Source organism: Siphateles boraxobius, unplaced genomic scaffold (assembly GCF_051911475.1).
Source record: "Siphateles boraxobius isolate OS27281-9 unplaced genomic scaffold, OSU_SipBor_1 3, whole genome shotgun sequence".
In the NCBI taxonomy this organism is placed as follows: domain Eukaryota; kingdom Metazoa; phylum Chordata; class Actinopteri; order Cypriniformes; family Leuciscidae; genus Siphateles; species Siphateles boraxobius.
This window is the reverse complement of record NW_027508919.1, coordinates 11,496,904-11,515,277: the sequence shown is the minus strand read 5'-3', so window position 1 is coordinate 11,515,277 and position 18,374 is coordinate 11,496,904. Positions and strand designations below refer to the sequence as shown.

Sequence of the window (18,374 nt, the reverse complement as noted above, 5' to 3'; positions counted from 1 at the left end):
CTCTTTACTGAAAAACAATGGCGCTTATTCAGTTAATTAATAGTGGCATTCCCTCCAGCAAAAGTCACAGCTTTAAACACTCAAACACTGCACCAGGAGGGTCTAATGGGCCTTTTGTTTTGGGGCTGTTGGTCATTGCAGTTAATGACTTCAGTAAACTCTACAACCATATTCCAAAGGGAGTGAAACAGTCCAGTGGACGATAACTCTGAGTTCCACAGAGCTCTTGGGGACGAAACAGGAAAACAGCAGGCCGCCATCACTCCCCATAAAGGAGGCCCAGAGCAAAGACATGAAGGGGAGGGAACCTGAAAACACTGGCTCGGCCAATTAAGCAGCTGCCTCGCTCAGCAGAATAGTCATCCTTTACATCCGCACACTAGTTGCCTCGGTAGCCTCCCCAAAGTGGTAAGCTGTACAGGAAGAGCCGAGGGCTTCTGGGTACTCAAGGCCTCTCAACTTTGTTGGACCAGTTCAGATTTATGGCAGAGAAGGCGGCAGGCCGTCTCTGTCTCCTCTCCCTGTACAGAACGTTTGACTGGAAATGCCTGCCCCACAGTCCCTCAGCAGTCATCAGGAGAACCACACGCTCCGAGCTGCAACGGTCCAGCACAAACCCCCCATTGCTCCAACCAGTCTCACAACAGCAACATGACTCTCTACACCTCATTTTCTTTCTCCTTTCATCCATCCATCCAAAAAGGTGTGTATTCATTTCCTTGCCTGTCAGGTTCTAGTGGGAAAAAAAGTCTCAAATACCTGGGTAAAAGTATGGACATGGCATTAAATTACGGCCTACATAAACAACTGCAGGTATTGTGTGACGGACGACATGAAACCATCCTTTGTTCTCTAGATTTGATAATGCAAAATGGAATTAGTGCCATATGCTCCAACAAATGCTAACAAGTCATAAATTTCAATCAGTACAATGCTTTCTTGTGCTTTTCCAGTTAATGTTATACATGAAACCATGCTTGCTTTAAAGTACCTAGCCAGTCACGTCAGTTTAGTCAAATATGATTTGGGAGCAGCTATATGAGACCGTTTGCCTTCCTGTGCACCCATTAGCTTTTTGTGAGGGCATCTAAAAGATCCCCTGCTCTTTTTTGATTTCAGTTGAAAACTAATGCTTCAGTACTGCTGATTTGAGATGCCATCTGTCAAGTTGGGGCACTATCCCCTTAAAAGACTACCTCAGACTGTAGTGGGTGTGCAACGATGCAGGATTTGATTAAGCCCGGATGACTGATGTGGCCTACAAATGCTCTGGGTGTGCAAAAGTATAAAGAACTGAGATATAAAGGGTTGTGGTGTATGGCGTGGGAGGCAGTCTTTACCAATTACAATGAGTGTGAAGTTGAGGGCGAGGCTGCCAAATCCATTGGTGACGCGGCAGATGTACTCTCCGGCATCCTCCAGTTCCACTTCTTTGATCTTCAGACTCTTCCTCAGAACCTTGTAGCGGCTCCAGCCTGAGTTCACGTTCCGCCCATCCTTCACCCACAGGACCAGCGGAGGGGGGTCACCCTCCACAGGGCATGGAAGACGAACCGTGTGGCCCAGTTTTGCAGTCTGTCTGTCCTCTACTTTACGACTCACCCATGGAGGACCTGGTGCAAAAAAAAAAAAGTGTCTTAAGTAACAGAACAGTGTTTGTTAAATTTACATAAATAATGTCCATCTACCTAACATATGAAACAAAAATGCACATTCAAAAAAATAATAATTGTGTTAGTGTATATTTACACATATATATACACACTAAAACACTATTTTTTTATTTGAATGTGCATTTTTGTTTCATATGTTAGGTAGATGGTTATTATTTGTTATGTAATGTTATGTATTATTATTTTGTAGAGTTTTGTATTTGAGCAAAACACACTACAAAAACATGTTAATATATTACACACACACACACACACACACACACACACACACACACACACACACACACACACACACACACACACACACACACACACACACACACACACACACACACACACACAGACAGACACACACACATGTTTGCTTTTGTGATTTGTGAGGACATTCCATAGGCGTAATGGTTTTTATACTGGACAAACTGTATATTCTATCCCCTTACACTGCCCCTATCCCTAAACCTATCCATCACAGGAGACATTATGCATTTTTAATAAAACACTGCTTAGTATGTTTTTAAAGCCATTTGAAATATGAGGACTCATGAAATGTCCTCATAAATCACGTTCAAGTTGTAATACCAGTGTAATACCCATGTCATTATACACATTTGTGTCCTCACAAGTCACAAAAACAAACACACACACACACACGCACGCACGCACGCACGCACGCACGCACACACACACACACACACACATATATATTATAATTAAATGTTTTTGTAATGTGTTTTGCTTTAATAAATGTATTAAATTCTTTAATAATAAAGAATTTTAAAAGTTAAATTTAGTATTATAAAATACATTTTTATTTTTTAATATTTAATATTTTCATTGATTGTTTGTGGTGCATTTTCTTTAATAAATATTAATAAATTAACAATTTTATTAAATATATTATCAAAACAAATAATAATAATATTTTTATTATTAAAACATATTTGTATTTTATGGTGCATTTTGCTTTTATAATTAATTTTGTTATAAGAGTATTATAAGACTAGCAAAGTATAAAAAAAGATTCATAGCCTTGTGGACTGAAATGTTCCTTTGCTGGCATTAGGGTACAAGAAGCGCAAAGTCAACATTGCCAAAAATATCATGGCAAAAAAAAAAAAAAAAAAAGTTCTCTGACATGAAGAAAATATTTTTTTCTAGCTCCTAATACACCATGTCCCACAAAGAAATGTTATACAAGGGGAAGTTAGGCACAAGCATTTTAGGGGGAATTTCTTTCCTTGCATGCACAAGGTCCTTTTCATCCCCTCCTTGCAGCTTGTGAAGACTCCCATGAGCACTTGCTTTCCATTTCCTTCATACTGGCTTGTGTGTACGTTGGAAGGCACCTCTCATTCATGCCTGGTACTGTCACATCCTGTTGCTGCTCTAGCAGCTGCTGTGAGAACCACTAAGATTATAAATTGAAAAATGACACTAGCCCTAAATGTACTTTTTTTCTCTCTTTTTTTCCTTCAAGTCTCTCTGCTGGAGTGAAGTGTTTTCACCTGAAGTTGCTGGTTGCCATCCAGGAAAGTGCCATGAGAAAAGACGGGAGGGAAAAGAAAAGGTTGTTTTGGTGCTGGAATTAAATTACAGTAAATTCCAGAATGTTAGACTAAGAAGGGCAGAAAAATTCCTCTCTGGAAATAGAGCAGAAAAAAGGTGGAAATGAACATCACAGCTGGAGAGAAGTCTATGTTAGATGAATCATGCAACTAATTCACAAATGTAAGTGTATAAAACAATTGGTGAGTTAATAAACATTTGGGAGGCATTGGAAAGGAAAACAGTTGTGTGTTTATAATGAAGATTTCATGTAATTGGTGGGATCCTCAACAAACAATGGGTCTTTTCACTAGCGGAGAAGAGATAAGGGGTATTGCACGGACCATGTGACCATGTTTACCATCTTATAAACCTGGTGCGCTGAATGAAGAGGGTGACTCTTGAGTGTTTGCTTAAGAATATTAATAACCTAGTGAATACCATAGAGCAGAAGCTGAAATAGCGCATTCCATTTCCTTTCCCTTTACGTTTTACACACGGCATACTGTACATCACACACATGTTTTTTTTTAGTTTTTAAAAAAAAATCTATTTATTTGTTACGGACCATGTACAATTTCAAGCATAAATGTTACCATGTGATGCATTGTACCAGTTTACATCTGCAGACCCCCTTTACCAAAAAAAACAAACAAAAAAAAAAAAACATAACACTCCCCCACCCCCTACACTCACACATACACAAAACACATTTTATCAGCACCACATCAGTGTCAGTGGGTACAGATTTGAGTGGTCTTCAGAAAATATTTCAGTTGTGATTTAAAACTCTTAATGAAATTGCAGCTCTTTAAAGAATGTGTTAGAAGAAAAATGTGACTCAGAGAGATTCAAGGAAAGAACGCTTGAGACTTCCTTACATTGTGCTCTTATATTTGTCACAGAGCTGTCTAAGCTGACTAAAAAGCTTTGATGTGAGGCTGAGGGAGGCGTCATACGTGCTGACAGACAAATATTGCCCATAACAGTGGAAAAGACAAAAGATGACAGGGGCCACACACACGCACCATACATCAAAAACATGTATGGTTGAAGCTGATGGCAGACAGGGTGGCAAAAGAAATCTCCTTTCTGAGTTGGAAGTAACATCACTGTGTGCTGAGAAACAGAGTTTACCTCAAAGGCAGATATTTAGGCAGAGAATGAAGTATTTTCGGTTGAGTTAAGGATTTGTTGTTTAGCATGCTGACAGTACCTAAAATGTTAGGTAAAATGTCTCAATGCAATGCCTTTGCAGCACCACAGTTAAAAAATAATATTAAAGCTTACTATTTTTTTTGTTTATTTCGTTATTTAAAACAAAAAAATCTGGATGAACGAGTAGCAATCGAGTACAAGTTCAAGTGTGACAGTAAACTCTCTTTTTTAAATAAATGCTGTTCAACAATAAAATCCTGAAAAATGTACTGTATAATGATCATGTGACACTAAACACTGGAGTAATGGCTGTGGAAAGTTAATAAAAAATCTAGCTATTACAAAACTAATAATATTTCTGTTCAACAGTATTTTTGATCAAATTTAAATGCAGCCTTGGTGAGCATAAAAAACATTATAAAATCTAACCAACCAAACACTTTTGAAAGATACTTAATTTTGGCTAAATTCTAAGCTATATCAGATGTTTCTTTCATGAGAGTCTGAGAATTATTTCAACAAACAAAAAAATATGCCAGACAGAGTTGAGTAGTTATACAAAACTATTTGTAGTTATTCAAAAAACGTATTGCCAAAAATAGTTACACCTAATTAAAACTAAACTCTTTTACCCAATATTTGTGGTTGCAACTTGCAAAATATTTGAGTGCCTATAGATTTAGCTTAGCGACATTAATGTGCATGTCAAACTATAGTATCTAGACAAAGAAAATGAGAGCAAGACAAAAACAGGAACAAAGAAAAAGAGACACCTCATCTTGCCTCCATGTGCAGGCATCGCATGCAATGCGTTTTTGATAGACCTCCCAGGAAACAACCTCAGCACATTCGAGACAATGTTGAAGACACGATCAATGGATTGATGCTCCATAAAGTTCATATACATTTATTGCCACCATAACTGTATAATAAATGACTACAATTGCATAAATCACTGGGCTAATTACTGTCTATAGCTATATGGACTAGACACATGACCTGTTAAATCTCTACTGTCAAAAAGAAATCCTAACTATGGATTACAAGCTACCAAACATCCACTTCTTCACTGGCCCGTTTTGTCTCAGACATCTTGATGTGTTTTTTTGATTTCTCAAAGGATTTATGAACAGGTCTTACAGACCGCAGTGGAAGTACTTTGAAGCCTCAGCAGCCTCCACAGCTTTAGATGAACATCACTGGTGTCACAGGAAAAGCTTCAAACGGACCTTGACAGCATGCTGCATTGATAAATGATTAGAATGGAGGAAGTGACATGACCATCAAAGGCCCAGAGAGATGGAAAGAGAGAGAAAGAGAGGGCAGTGTAAGAGAAGAAGGTGCAGGAGTAACACCGAAGAGTCCAGGCACAGCAGCCAGTTAACTAACTGGTGCTGTCAAAAGACATGTGTACACAACATCCAAAACAGTCCAGCCATAGTGACATCAAGAGCCTGCGCTGCACATTTCTATCAGCGTTCTGGGCAATTATTAACTGTAAATCTCCCGCCCCTGATACAAATCTGCTCAAGATAGCTTATGACTTTATATTAAAAACTGTTTGGTAGGAATTGAGGAAAACATGTAACAGCATTTTAGTTCCTGTAGCTTAACTTGATGCTACTAACATTAAGGTCATGGGTTTGATTCCCAGGGAACATATAACTTTATAATAAAGTTTAAGTTGTTAATATTAGTTAATGCATTAGGCACGAAGAACTAAAATTGAACAATGCTTTTACAGAATTTAATCTAAACTAATGTTATGCAATATCTACACTTGCATTCAATAGTGTGGGATCTGTAAGATTCTTTACTGTTTTTAAAAGAAGTCTATTATGTACACTAAAACAGCATTTATTTGAACAATAAAAGTATTAAGTGACCCCTGACCCCAAACATCTGAACAGAAGTGTATATATATATAGTGTAATTGTATAAATTAATTAGTATTTTATGAACACAAATAAAAAATACTGATTTTTTTATACTCTTTTAAATATATTGTTTTTTAACATTTTTATATGATAGTGTTTTTCACATTTGATTAATATATTAATATATAATGCATTGTAGTCCACTAAAATTTAAATTCTGACATATTTTTCTCGTTACATTGTTCTGACTTTCTTCTGTGGAACACAAAAGAAGATATTTGAAGAAAGTTGGGGGTACAATCTAAATTTTATCCCAATGACTTTCAAAGTATGGACAAAGTTCACAAAATATAGAAGAAAGTACATAAGAAGATGCATGATGCATCTAGATGTTCTGATACAACACACCCCTCTATGACAAAATAAAAATAGCACTGGCAGCCAATCAGATGGCAGCTTCTGCCAGGTCATCTAGAGTTTGATCTACCACTGCCATGTGATCTAGACAGTAGCTTTATCTACTACAGTATGTTGAATCTACTGAAAAAGCGGAGGAGAGCTGCTATAGGACTCAGCATGTGATCAATGATAGAGACAGATAGACCAAACACTGCAGTGCTGGTCTTGGCGATGGAATGTGACTTTTATCAGGGAGAGAGATAATGGCAGAGATTGAGGCCTGATGCTGTTTGCACAGAACCTCCTACTCCGACACAAACAGAGGGAACTAGGTAAACAGGTTCACTTACACCTTTCCTCACTTTTAATTCTGGTAATCTGAACACCGAGTTGTGGTTCTGTCACCGCCACTGCTCACAGCTGTCTCTCTACTGTGTGTAATCAGATCTTGAGCCAGACTTTGTACTCGACCAACTGCTGCCTCTGGAGCCAAGCTAACTCAATAAGGCACTGCTGAAGTCTGACATCATGTGTGCAGTTCCACACAGACTTCCTTGTGGGTTTTGTGCTGCTCTTTGTGCCCTCAAGAGGATGTAGAGCAGCTGTCTATCATCCAATGACCCATTAATTCAATTAAACACAGCAAAGCCCAGGCTCCCTTGTCTTTCTTTTTCTTAATCTTGACGAAATTCTTGTACATGTACTACATCTTACCAAATTAAGCACCAAGAGGCTGTAATTTTTGCACATGCAAATTCCTGTTTTATTTTAAAGCCACGTACAAACCTCAAATGTACACTACCGCTCAAAAGTTTTGGGTCACTAATATTTTTAAATGATTTTAAAAAGAAGTCTTTTTTATTTATTGTGTAATATTGTGAAATATTTTAATACATTTTAAATGTAATTTTGTCATATGACAAATGATCAGATGATCAGAAATCATTCTAATATTCTTTCTATTATGCTCAATAAATATTTATTATTATTAATGTTGAAAATTACAAAATTGTGGCATTAATATAGATAAGGAATCAAATAGGCTACATCTTCAAAAAGCTTTCACAAAAGGCATGGCATATATAAGACAAAAGATGGTTTACAAAGACTTTTAAATGCTAAGCTATTTAAATGCATTGAGTAGGTAAAACAGAAAATAAAATGTAAAATATGAATGTGGATAATAACTGCACTAAGACTGCCTTAAAACTGGCAAAACCAGCTAGATGAACTTTAAATCAGTACCAGCAATCTTACTTGCGTCAAACGGCATCTGCAGATGGCGTCTTCTGGCAAAACCAAACAGACAAACAAATCAGACTATTACCTGCACATAATATTATGAATGCTTGATGGTTAAGAAAACATTGATTTTTTTTAAATTTATTAATTTATTATATAAATAATATGAATATAATATAAACTAAAGATATAAACTAATAAGGCAGGCAATGAGAGGAGAAGTAGATCTAAATGCGCACTTTTAATTTATTTTACAAATCCAAAACAATCGTAACCATGACAACTTTACACAAAAGCAAAGACAATAGCCAACAAAGGAAACTGAGGATATTATATACAAAGGTAAATGAGGGACTAAACAAGACATAGGTGAAGATTGGAAGAATCAGACAGAAAATGCAAACTTTTGAAAACGGGTTTCAAAGTGCACATTTTTGAAAACGATAGACCATAGACCACAATACAACATGAGTGTGACGTCACAGCAGATCAAACTTAATTTACCCCCACACCACACAACTCTAGTGTGTGATATTTCAGTTATTTGAACATTTAACTGCATAATACTTGTAGCTACCTTTAGCTTACTGTTTTTTACTCAGTTATAGTTTTTTGTATTGTTATCATATTGTGCATTTTATTGATATTTTATCCAACATCTCAAGCATACATATCCTAATTGTAAGTAAAAAAAAATCATAAGGAAAAAAAACCCTGTAAATTATAAATCAGCACTATAGCGGATTCCAAAAGATCAAGGCTTACGGTGCTGATCCACTTGTCCGTGCGACACTTCTGTCGCGCCGCACTCCACTTTATTCCAATGGGTGACGTCAAGCGACTTAGTCGTGCCGGCAAAGCATTCCGGGAATCCCTGCATTCGGGAAGGGGGCGCTTCATTTTGAAAATTGTCGCGCGTCAAAAAGCTGGCCGAAGCCAATCTTTATGCAAATGAATTCCGTTGAACGCGACGCGACTATCCAATAGAAGTAGAGCATATGTAGATGGGGGGAAGTCTCTCGCAGGTCCTCTGTTCTGATACACAACATTTCCCGCTCGGTCAAAATCACGCCCATAGCGGTAATCAGAGGAACGCCCATCATTGTACAAATGTGGGGGAGGTGTAGCGACACCACGCGACAGTCGTGTCGGACAAATTGATCTGCACCGTTAGATTGTTCCATTTAAATTCCATTGCAAGGGTTCAACCAGTAGTGGGCACTCATGCAACGCAAGCAATGACGTACATCCGAGTGAATGAGAAAGAGGGAAGTTAGCGAGAGAAGGGTGCAAAAAAATTGACATACGCCCTGTCCCAAATGGCACACTTCATCTGCACTTGTGGTCTTGTGACACAAGAATGCAGGGATTCCTATTTGTCATTTTAGGTTTGCGGCCGATATTGCAGCAGACTTCTACACAACATTTAAAGCAGCATTACGTCACAAAAGTTTGAACGGAGGAAGATCGTGAGGGCTTAGGGTTCCATTTGGGACAGGGCATTAAAGCAGCCTAGCAAGGGAACAAAGAAAACAGGAACTAAACACATGAAATACAAACCTACAAACTAAGAGTAACAAAAAAACAAACTGAATGTGACAATAGTATAACATAATTTAATACTATTACACGTATATCATATGAAGATTTTTGGTTAAAAATGTTTAATTCAATTATTTATTTAATATAATATAATATAATATACAGTATGACTGATTTTAGTTCAGTTAACTAATGATAGCTTTACTTTAGCTTACGATAATAATCGTGTTAAGCCCACTTGCTAGAAAAGGGCTGATGCCAAGGATTTCAGATGAACCACTGACATTTAAACTGCCAGATGGGGCATTTGGTTCAAGAGTGTCCAGCTTCATCAACCTCGCCCAACCCTCACCCCGATAGAGATATTTTGAGAGCTTGAGATGAGATACAAGTAGCATCCATTGCTCTAAATGCACAAAAATTGCTGCATTTCACAAAGCAAATGCACAAATGCATTTGTGTTAATGCACGAAGTGTCCCTGTCTGTCATCAAGCTGCCATGGTACTCCAGTCCGCAGTTCAACGAAATGATCTACAATGGAGGATATGTTATAATATAGCCAATAATTTCAAACTGCGGATTGCAAAGGCATGTACATAGAAGGCCCTATTGAAGTATGACTGGTGTTTCATTTTCTACTGTAATTACAAGGAACCAGTATGCATTACGATTCATTATAGATACAAAGCATATCTGAGATTTATCTCGCTCATGCTGTTGGAAATTATGATGGTTTTCTGCTTTGGTATTCAGTATTCCAGACCCCCCAAAGTGAGGGTGCGATCTAACAACCTCAGAAACCCAATGTAGGACACCATCTCCAATTTCTTCAACGTAGGACAGCATTCCCTATTTGTTTCCCCCTCATATGGACCACCAGCAATTTAGACCACAGGGAAAGGGCAATGCAGCGAGCCAAGCCCGCCCTCGTAAATAGACCAGCAGCTCTGCAGGGTTTCGGGGGTAATGTTGAGTAACCTGGTCTCCAGCACTATAATGAGCACCTGCCTATTAAACTCGGCCTTTGTGTCAAAAATCCCAAGCCGACAGCCATCACACGCAAGGCCTCTAATCCTGCTTTGGCTCTCTTTTTGATGCCTCTTTTTTAAAAAGAATCTATTTCTCTCTCTTCTTTCTTTCTCATGAGTGTTTACTTATTGAGTTATGCCTTGCAGCGTGAGCTACTGCTGTAGCAATGACACTGGCAGAATTGCGTGCCAGAGCAGACACAGCTGTTCGCAAAAAGACAAGACTGCACAAAACGCATTTGCCAAACTGATGCTATTAATCACTTTTGACCCTATGTTACACTAAGAACACAAAAAGTTCACCCATTTACTTTTATCTTCCCTTTTCATTCTCAGATGCAGAAATAAGCTTAAGGCCTGTTTTATGACAACGATCCTTGTTTATAATCCTCCTCTCTGTGCTTTTTCTATCCTTGGGCTTTGACCTATTGCAACGACCCAAGGAAAAGTGGACCTGAGTTACCAATAAGGGTGAGAAAAGAGGCCCTTCCATCCAGGTTTTAAATTCCTTGAATGCTAGAGCACACAAAATGGGATGTTGGATTCACTTTGCGACAGTGAAGTGCATCTCTCACAGCTGCCATTGAGAGGTTGATCCTGGCTGTGTTAGACACCTGTAATCCTGTGAAACGCAAGCTAATCCTTCTTTAAAACAGGGGATAAAGAAACACCCAAGAAGCCTCCTATATTGAAACAGGGAACCTCCCATTCACAGCAAATTGCACATGACGAACGCATTGGCCTGGTCTTGCATGAGGACACTGCTCTGACAAGCTCAGTCCACTGGAATGGAGAGAACAAAAGTGGGATGGCAGCTCTCAATCTCTTATTCAGTCTCTCTCAGAGTTGCCCTCTCCCACCTGTGCAAACACTCTAACTCGGCATGTCACAGGTACATAGACAAGCAGGGGATGAAACACGGTTGAACTCTGAGAACTATTCAAGCGCTGAAACTTTTAACTAAGCTCAGATTATAAAAAAACGTTCAAAGGCTTGGCGCGCTTCCTTTGAGTTTTAATACCTCCTCTATAAATACTGACACTCAAAGAGCCGCGTCGACGCAATTCAGCACCGACAAATGCAGCTCATTAGCTGCTTTGTTTACGTAAACTGACTTTTCACCCACAAACCCGATGGCGTTTGTGATGTGAGCACACAGTTAACATAGATCACGAACTACAAAGAAAGCCCTTAGACTTCAGAGGAGAATAATGGGCTAATGGTTCTGGTTTTCATCTGGGATTAAAAATATGGGGTAAAATACAGCATTAGTTTTTGCCAGGCTGGGTTCATGCTGCCCTGAAAATAATGTTCTAGCGTGTGCATGTGTGTTTGGACTCACTGCAGGAACTAATATTATGAACATCATGTTCACATTTAACAACTGCACTATTTCCCATTGAAATGTGCTGGTTAACTTGCTCAGCATTTACAATGCCAAGGAACACACGCACATGTGCATGTGCGCAAACACGCAAATAGAGGTATTTGCTAAATACTTTTTTTTTTTGAAAACTCAACTGCCACATAGGTACACTTAAACGACTCGAACAAGACAAAGTTCAGCAAGAAAATGTGTTAATAGTGAAATCAACGCAGTCAACATCATAACTATCTCTGAATCTCAGCCAAATTTGAAACACATGTACACATGCATGCTAACACACACGTAACAAAATGTTCCTCTCAAAAGCATCATACTGTCTGTGAACTTCATACTGACATTTCCAGATAGATCTCTTCAACGAGAGTGGTGCGTTTAGCTGATAGAGTTTGCAGCTCTTTCCGACAGACAGGCAGACAATAACTCTGTCTCCAGTGCACGCAGACAGCAGGCAGATAAGAACAGCTCTGGTTACAGCTGTTTGTATCCTTAGGCATTTTCAACTCCGTGCCAGGTACATAATTTCTCTAACACAGGGCACGTTAGATGCAGAGCTCAAAAAGTGTAGCTCATTGAAACTGCATAAATTTGCAGCTTATAGTATGCAAATAAAAGTTCTTCACAGCTCTTTTTCATGCAATACATTTTAATGGTGACCAGGGACTGTCAAGCTCCAGAATAGACCAAAAACACCATAACATCATTAAGTATAACAAATAAGTAATCTTTATTCCATGTCTTCTAAAGTCACACAATATATGTGTGAAGAGCAGACCCAACTTTATGTTTTTTTTGCTGAAAAACTTCCACAATGCTGTAACTATCCCAGCGTCGCAGGTAGCAGCGATGGGAAAATACCTTGGATTGATGGCCTGTCCTCAAATCTTAAAATCACTTCAAAATGAAAATTTCAACATCATTTACTCATCCTCAAGTGGTTCCAAACCTGTATGAGTTTCTTTCTTCTGCTGAACACAAAATAAGATATTTTAAAGAATATGGGTAACCAGACAGAATGTGGGGCCCCATTGACCTCCATAGTATGGGAAAAAAAGAAAGATTGACAAGTATGTCAAAAAGTAAGTCACAACCAAGCAGCGTCCCAAAGACCCTCGTGTCTATGACACTACTATTCAAAGAATATAATCATCCAGGTTTGCAACATCTTTCACACTTTTTAAATATGCAACAAAAAAAAAAATATATATTTCACAAGCAAACTCATAAGTTGCAGGGGATTTGTAGAACTTTGCAAATTATATCCATTAGAACTCTCCATTATAATATAGGCACATGCCTAATAATCATTCAAAGATTAGTATATGAAGCAGCCAATGCTTTTCCATTGCATTTGGCTTCTCTTTAACTTGACCAAAGCGGCCAGAGACTGACGCCTGCATTACCGTTGTCCTGCAGAGGCAGATCACAGACACAGCATGGCTCCAACAGAGCTGCTCCATTATCATTTGTTTGATAAGCAGGGCCTGCCTGCAGAGCTGCATTATCTGTCTAATAAACCCCGAGATCCTGGCACCTGCTGAGAAGCCAGCTAAAGAGATCGCTGCATAACTGAAGCCTGTTTTTCCTGTTCTTATCAAAGCTATTTCTACTTTAAAAGGTAGATCATTGAGGTAAATGGAGCATGAGGGCCAACATCTCCAGTTTACAACCCAGAATCTGGAACTGATTTAAATATCTGAGGGGAGGAAAAAAGAAACCATTAAACAAAAGAGTGAAAGTCTTTTCCTGTGGCAACAAATAAAAAAATATACCACGTGTTACTGTATCTGACCTCTTTAAAGAGCATAACCCAGGGCTTTGATACATGTGCCACTCTAAACAGCTAGTAACTGCCACGACTGTTGGATACACATTTCTGTCTTTCATCAAATTCTACAACCGGTAGAATGCATAAATCACAGAGCTATATTTATTAGCATGGATAGTTTTGTTTCGGTTGAACTTCAAGTACATGCTCTGCAGCTGCAGTCATCTGCCAGATCAGAACAAACATAAAAAAAAACAGCCAAACATTAAGCTGCGCTGCTCATAACGGCCAGGCCTGGTGCCACAGGAACCTAAACTTTTTCTTGGGCGAAAGCAGTCAGCTTCTTTTCACCAGCAAGAAGCTTAGTGAGAAACAGGAAATACCTTACCACAAGAGAATAGGGAAGCAAGAGCATTCCTCGGACTGCTGTGTTCACACTTTGTCTGAGATGACTAGTGTGTTTATGTGTGTAAGGGACGGGTTGCTTGCTGGAGGAGTGTCATGCTAACCTAAGCTGTCCAAACTCATAGAAACTAATGAGATTTAAACAAGTAGCCTAGACTTAATGTACAATAAAGATGAAGGCTATTTGCTCTATAACAGGCCTTAAAAAAAAAAAAAAATCTGTAGCCATTTGAAATTAGAGGAAACCACTGCATTTAAATCATGATCCAAACAAAGATGATACACACATGTAGCATGAACAGTTGTTTTTTATTTAAATTAGATTGTATAATTTAAGATTTAAAGCTAAAGCAGAATGGTCTGATTTTAGCTTTGTGAAATTATGCTACATAAGACACCTGCACAAAACAAGAACAGCAGGTGAACTGAATAAAAATGCAAATTCACTCTCTGACAGTAGGTGGCGCTTATGGAACAGAAGCAGTTTCTTAGGGTACAGCTGTACATAAAGCAGCGGTGCGCTTAAAAACACTATTGCTGTGCCTGGTACAGTATTTTCACTGCTGGTACATCTCTGTTCTCCTCTTTATCATTATATTAATTTAGCATTTCCCATCTCTGGCCTGAGTTAACATCCTGTTTAAAGACTTCGTAATATTTCCACACAACTGACATTATTGGAAATGATTGCAGTGCAGTTTGTCTGGAGAAGAGGTCGGCCAAAATAAAAGTAAAAACTGGCTGGTTGCTGATCGTGTGTTTGAAGCAGGTGCTTCTCTAAAACTTATCCCAGCTAATCTGATTTTTGCTGAATATAAAATATGCCTGATATCATTTACCGTACATGCTGTACATTGTCGTAATGAGCCTCACTGATTCTCACAGGCCAAGCAAGCAATGCTTCAGCTTCCGTTTACTAGAATATTTAATGTTGTAAACATTGTTCGCTGATCAATGTTTAATTTTGAATAAAAGCCTAAATTAAATATTTTCATAATATAAAGTTATTGTGTCTCTTCCTTAGACTTGGATAAAACCACTTGATTCATATGGATTTATTTTACGATCTCTTTATGAATGTTTTGCAGCATCAGAGTTTTGGGTGAATATACTTTCAATGGAAAGAAAATGTGACACATGATATACATGAAGAATGTCACGTGTTCCAAAGTGAACAAAAGTCCTATGGATTTGTAGTGACACAAGGGTGAAAAAAATGATGACAGATTTTAATTTTTTTGGATGAACTATCTCTTTCATACACAGATTGACATTCTGCCTGAAATAAAATAAAATTGAATAAGAATAAAAAATTGTAAAACAAAAATCCACATAATTACTAGTAAGATAATTAAAACAAATATCTTACATACTATTACATCCTACTATATATCAGTATCTTAACTTTTGCGCTGTCTTGCAAACTTTACGTGAAGATGCTAGAGTTGATGCTTTAATTCTAAGTTTCTCAAACTTTTATTGAAACTTCGGAAAAGTAAAAGAAAACTGTCAAATAAATTATATTAAAAGGTGAATGTAAGTAATCAAGACCTGCTCTGATCAATCTGTTTTCTTCTCTACAGTGAAGTCACGCCTCTGCTCCTCCAGAATTCTAGGGAAACAAGTGTTTGTGTCACAGTGTAATGCTCTTAAAACATTGTACCAAAGTCTCATTGGAAACACATCCAGTAATGGTCTTGCCTTAAGCTCCATATTGTGTTGCTCTACAGCATAATAGTCACTTCACCCAACAATGAACCCTCTTAAATGAACCAAGTGCCCTTATGTCTGACACAATCTATTGAAGCAATTTCAGAAAAGCAATTTCCTTATTGTTTATTTAATATTAAAGCTTGTAGAATGCCACGGTTTTAGCAATTCTACCAACATACACCTCATTCAACTCAGCCAAAGAGAAGCTGTTTACACACATGCCGTATATCGCACTCCTGTTTCCTCACCCCCTGCTTTTAACACACAGATAGTGGGAGAACAAGGATCCAGCATTCCAAGAATGGCTGACAGGGGAAAAAAAGAGCAATCCAAGGACAACACGAATTGGGAACCCCTCCTCAAGAAGGGCTTATAGCACACAATGAGGAATAGAGTCAACAAATGGACCAATAAACAGAAGACGATGGATTGTTTACTTAGTAGAGGTCAGGCTCTGACTTGTGGGTTAACCTGGCATTCTTATGGGCGCAATAATAGTAATCAGTAATCAACTTTAACAGAGTAAATACCAGAGTTAACTCATCCAGATTTATTATGCTAGACCCAATAATGTTGTTTTAGATAACAGTGACATAAATGGCCATAAATATAGAGCATAATAGACCATAAATGGCTAAGCCATCATAAAGGATACAAATGTCTGTTTTCCCAGCATTAGTTATATAATTAATATATTCAGTTTAAAATACTTTTAACCAAGGAAAATACATGATTAATCTTTAGCATAACAGATAGAAATGGCTTTATCTTTCAAACACAATCATTTATTTCCTCTGGGAGACAGAAAAATGTCCTTTGGGCTCACAGCAGGGTGATGGCCCATGTGGAGATGTTCAACACCTTTCTGACTCAACTCTCCGATACACAATCTCCAGCACAGTAGGTGTCATTAGTTTGAGTTATGTAAATTGCTTTTCAACTTGGCAGGGAACACTGAATTATGTACCTCTAAATTTCTGTTACAGTTCTAGGAACAGGGACCTCTTGTCTGGTCTGAGACACCACAGTGCAGATATAGATGTAGGACTTCAAAAGAATGACTTTATGTGTGTGTGAGGTTAGTCACTGTGTCAGTAAACACGACACATGGTCGGGCCGTTCCGTAATGTGCTTAAAGTAATCAATGAACAAATTGGGATGCAAAATGTTGCTTTTTAATGTCTTGGCCTTATAACAAACTAAAATAGGTTCAGTACCACTGTAACCATTTTCTTGTAGTTATGATATAACATCATATTTGAGCTTGTAAGTTTAAATTGTAACAGTAGCTTCAGTAATTTCAGCATAAACATTTAACTCTGCAATTCAATTCAAAGAGGCTGAAAAAGGAAAAAAGTGCACTGAACTTATCTCCGCAGGTTATCACTTTCATTTATAAAAAACCCCATTAAGGCAGCAATTAAACTAAGTGATTTTGGTACATTTGAAAGTTACAGTGCAAAATACACCCACAATTCATAAAAAAGCCATGTGTAAAATGGAAAATCATGTGCATTTATTTATTTGTGATAATTGATTTTGAACATTTATCCTTGAATTTCTTTCTAAATTTAGATACGGAGCAAAGGTTCAAAAAGAAAAAAAAGTCTTCAAAAACTTATAAAAATCACATTGAAAGCTGTTATTTATGAGCCAATGATATAAAATCTTCATTAGACGGCTAACTATTGCTTGTATCGTCAAAGGAAAATCTCTCTTGATGCCCTAATCGAATGAATGAATAAAATACTCGTAACAGACAACACGACTCACCTCTCGCTTCACATGACAGCGCCACGATCAAAATCCCAGTGAGAAAAATCAAGCTTCCTCTCTTTGGAAACATTTTTTGATGACACGCCACTAAAAGAAACAATGAGAATCAAAACGATGGAGTTTTACACGACATACACACTACCAGCAACGCGACGCGACTAATTAGGCGAAAACTCAACAGCAACTTTCCTAATAATAATGGTCGCGTCGTGTCATTGCGTTCGTTTAGAGATTAAATGTGTTTCAATTTGCCTATAACCTAATAAAGTAAACAGCTAATCTATATATGCAGTGTTACTGTAATTAACTACTTACACGTCCGGCGAAAGGGATTTAATATTGCGAATTTATCAGTTTCTTATAGAAAGATGAGACGATCACTCTTGAGCAGCAAGGTCTTCTTTGGAATGACTTCCGATTTATTAGTATATTGTCCAGGAGAAGAGAAGTTCAGGAATAGTTAGGTTCCACTCGCCTCTTCTCTTGACATGACCCGTCAGCATCCCTGACCGTGGAGAGAACTGAAGCTCTACAGCTGTGAATCACAGCAGCGCTCCTTCGAGCCAACAGCTGGAGACCAGCAGAAATTACACTCGAGCGCCCCCTGTATGCGGACAGATACAACGCAACTCCAACACAACCTGTAGAGACAACACTAATCCGTTAAAAATGTATAGAGGATTACAGAACTCAGAGGATTACAGAGAACTATGTAATATAATTTCTAAGTTTTACCAAATAATTAATACAAAAAACAAACAAATAAATATAAAAGCTGCACTACCAATTTTTGAATTAGAAGGTCCCACACCCTAATACCACCTGTAATCAAGTAGCAAGAAGCAAATAATGTTTCAATGTTG

The 18,374-nt window shown here is 38.0% G+C and overlaps 1 protein-coding gene across 1 annotated transcript in view; it reads right to left on the bottom strand.

The window, feature by feature from the left end:
• Nucleotides 1-18,065, bottom strand: part of fgfrl1b (fibroblast growth factor receptor like 1b) — a 43,176-nt gene extending 25,111 nt beyond the window's left edge. The window contains exons 1-3 of the mRNA XM_077247822.1: nucleotides 17,827-18,065; nucleotides 17,509-17,598; nucleotides 1,341-1,613 (exon numbers count right to left, since the gene is read on the bottom strand). Coding sequence (XP_077103937.1) covers nucleotides 1,341-1,613; nucleotides 17,509-17,581 — 346 coding nt within the window. The 5' untranslated portion in view covers nucleotides 17,582-17,598; nucleotides 17,827-18,065. The remainder of the gene's footprint in view (nucleotides 1-1,340; nucleotides 1,614-17,508; nucleotides 17,599-17,826) is intronic.
• Nucleotides 18,066-18,374: the final 309 nt, after the last annotated feature.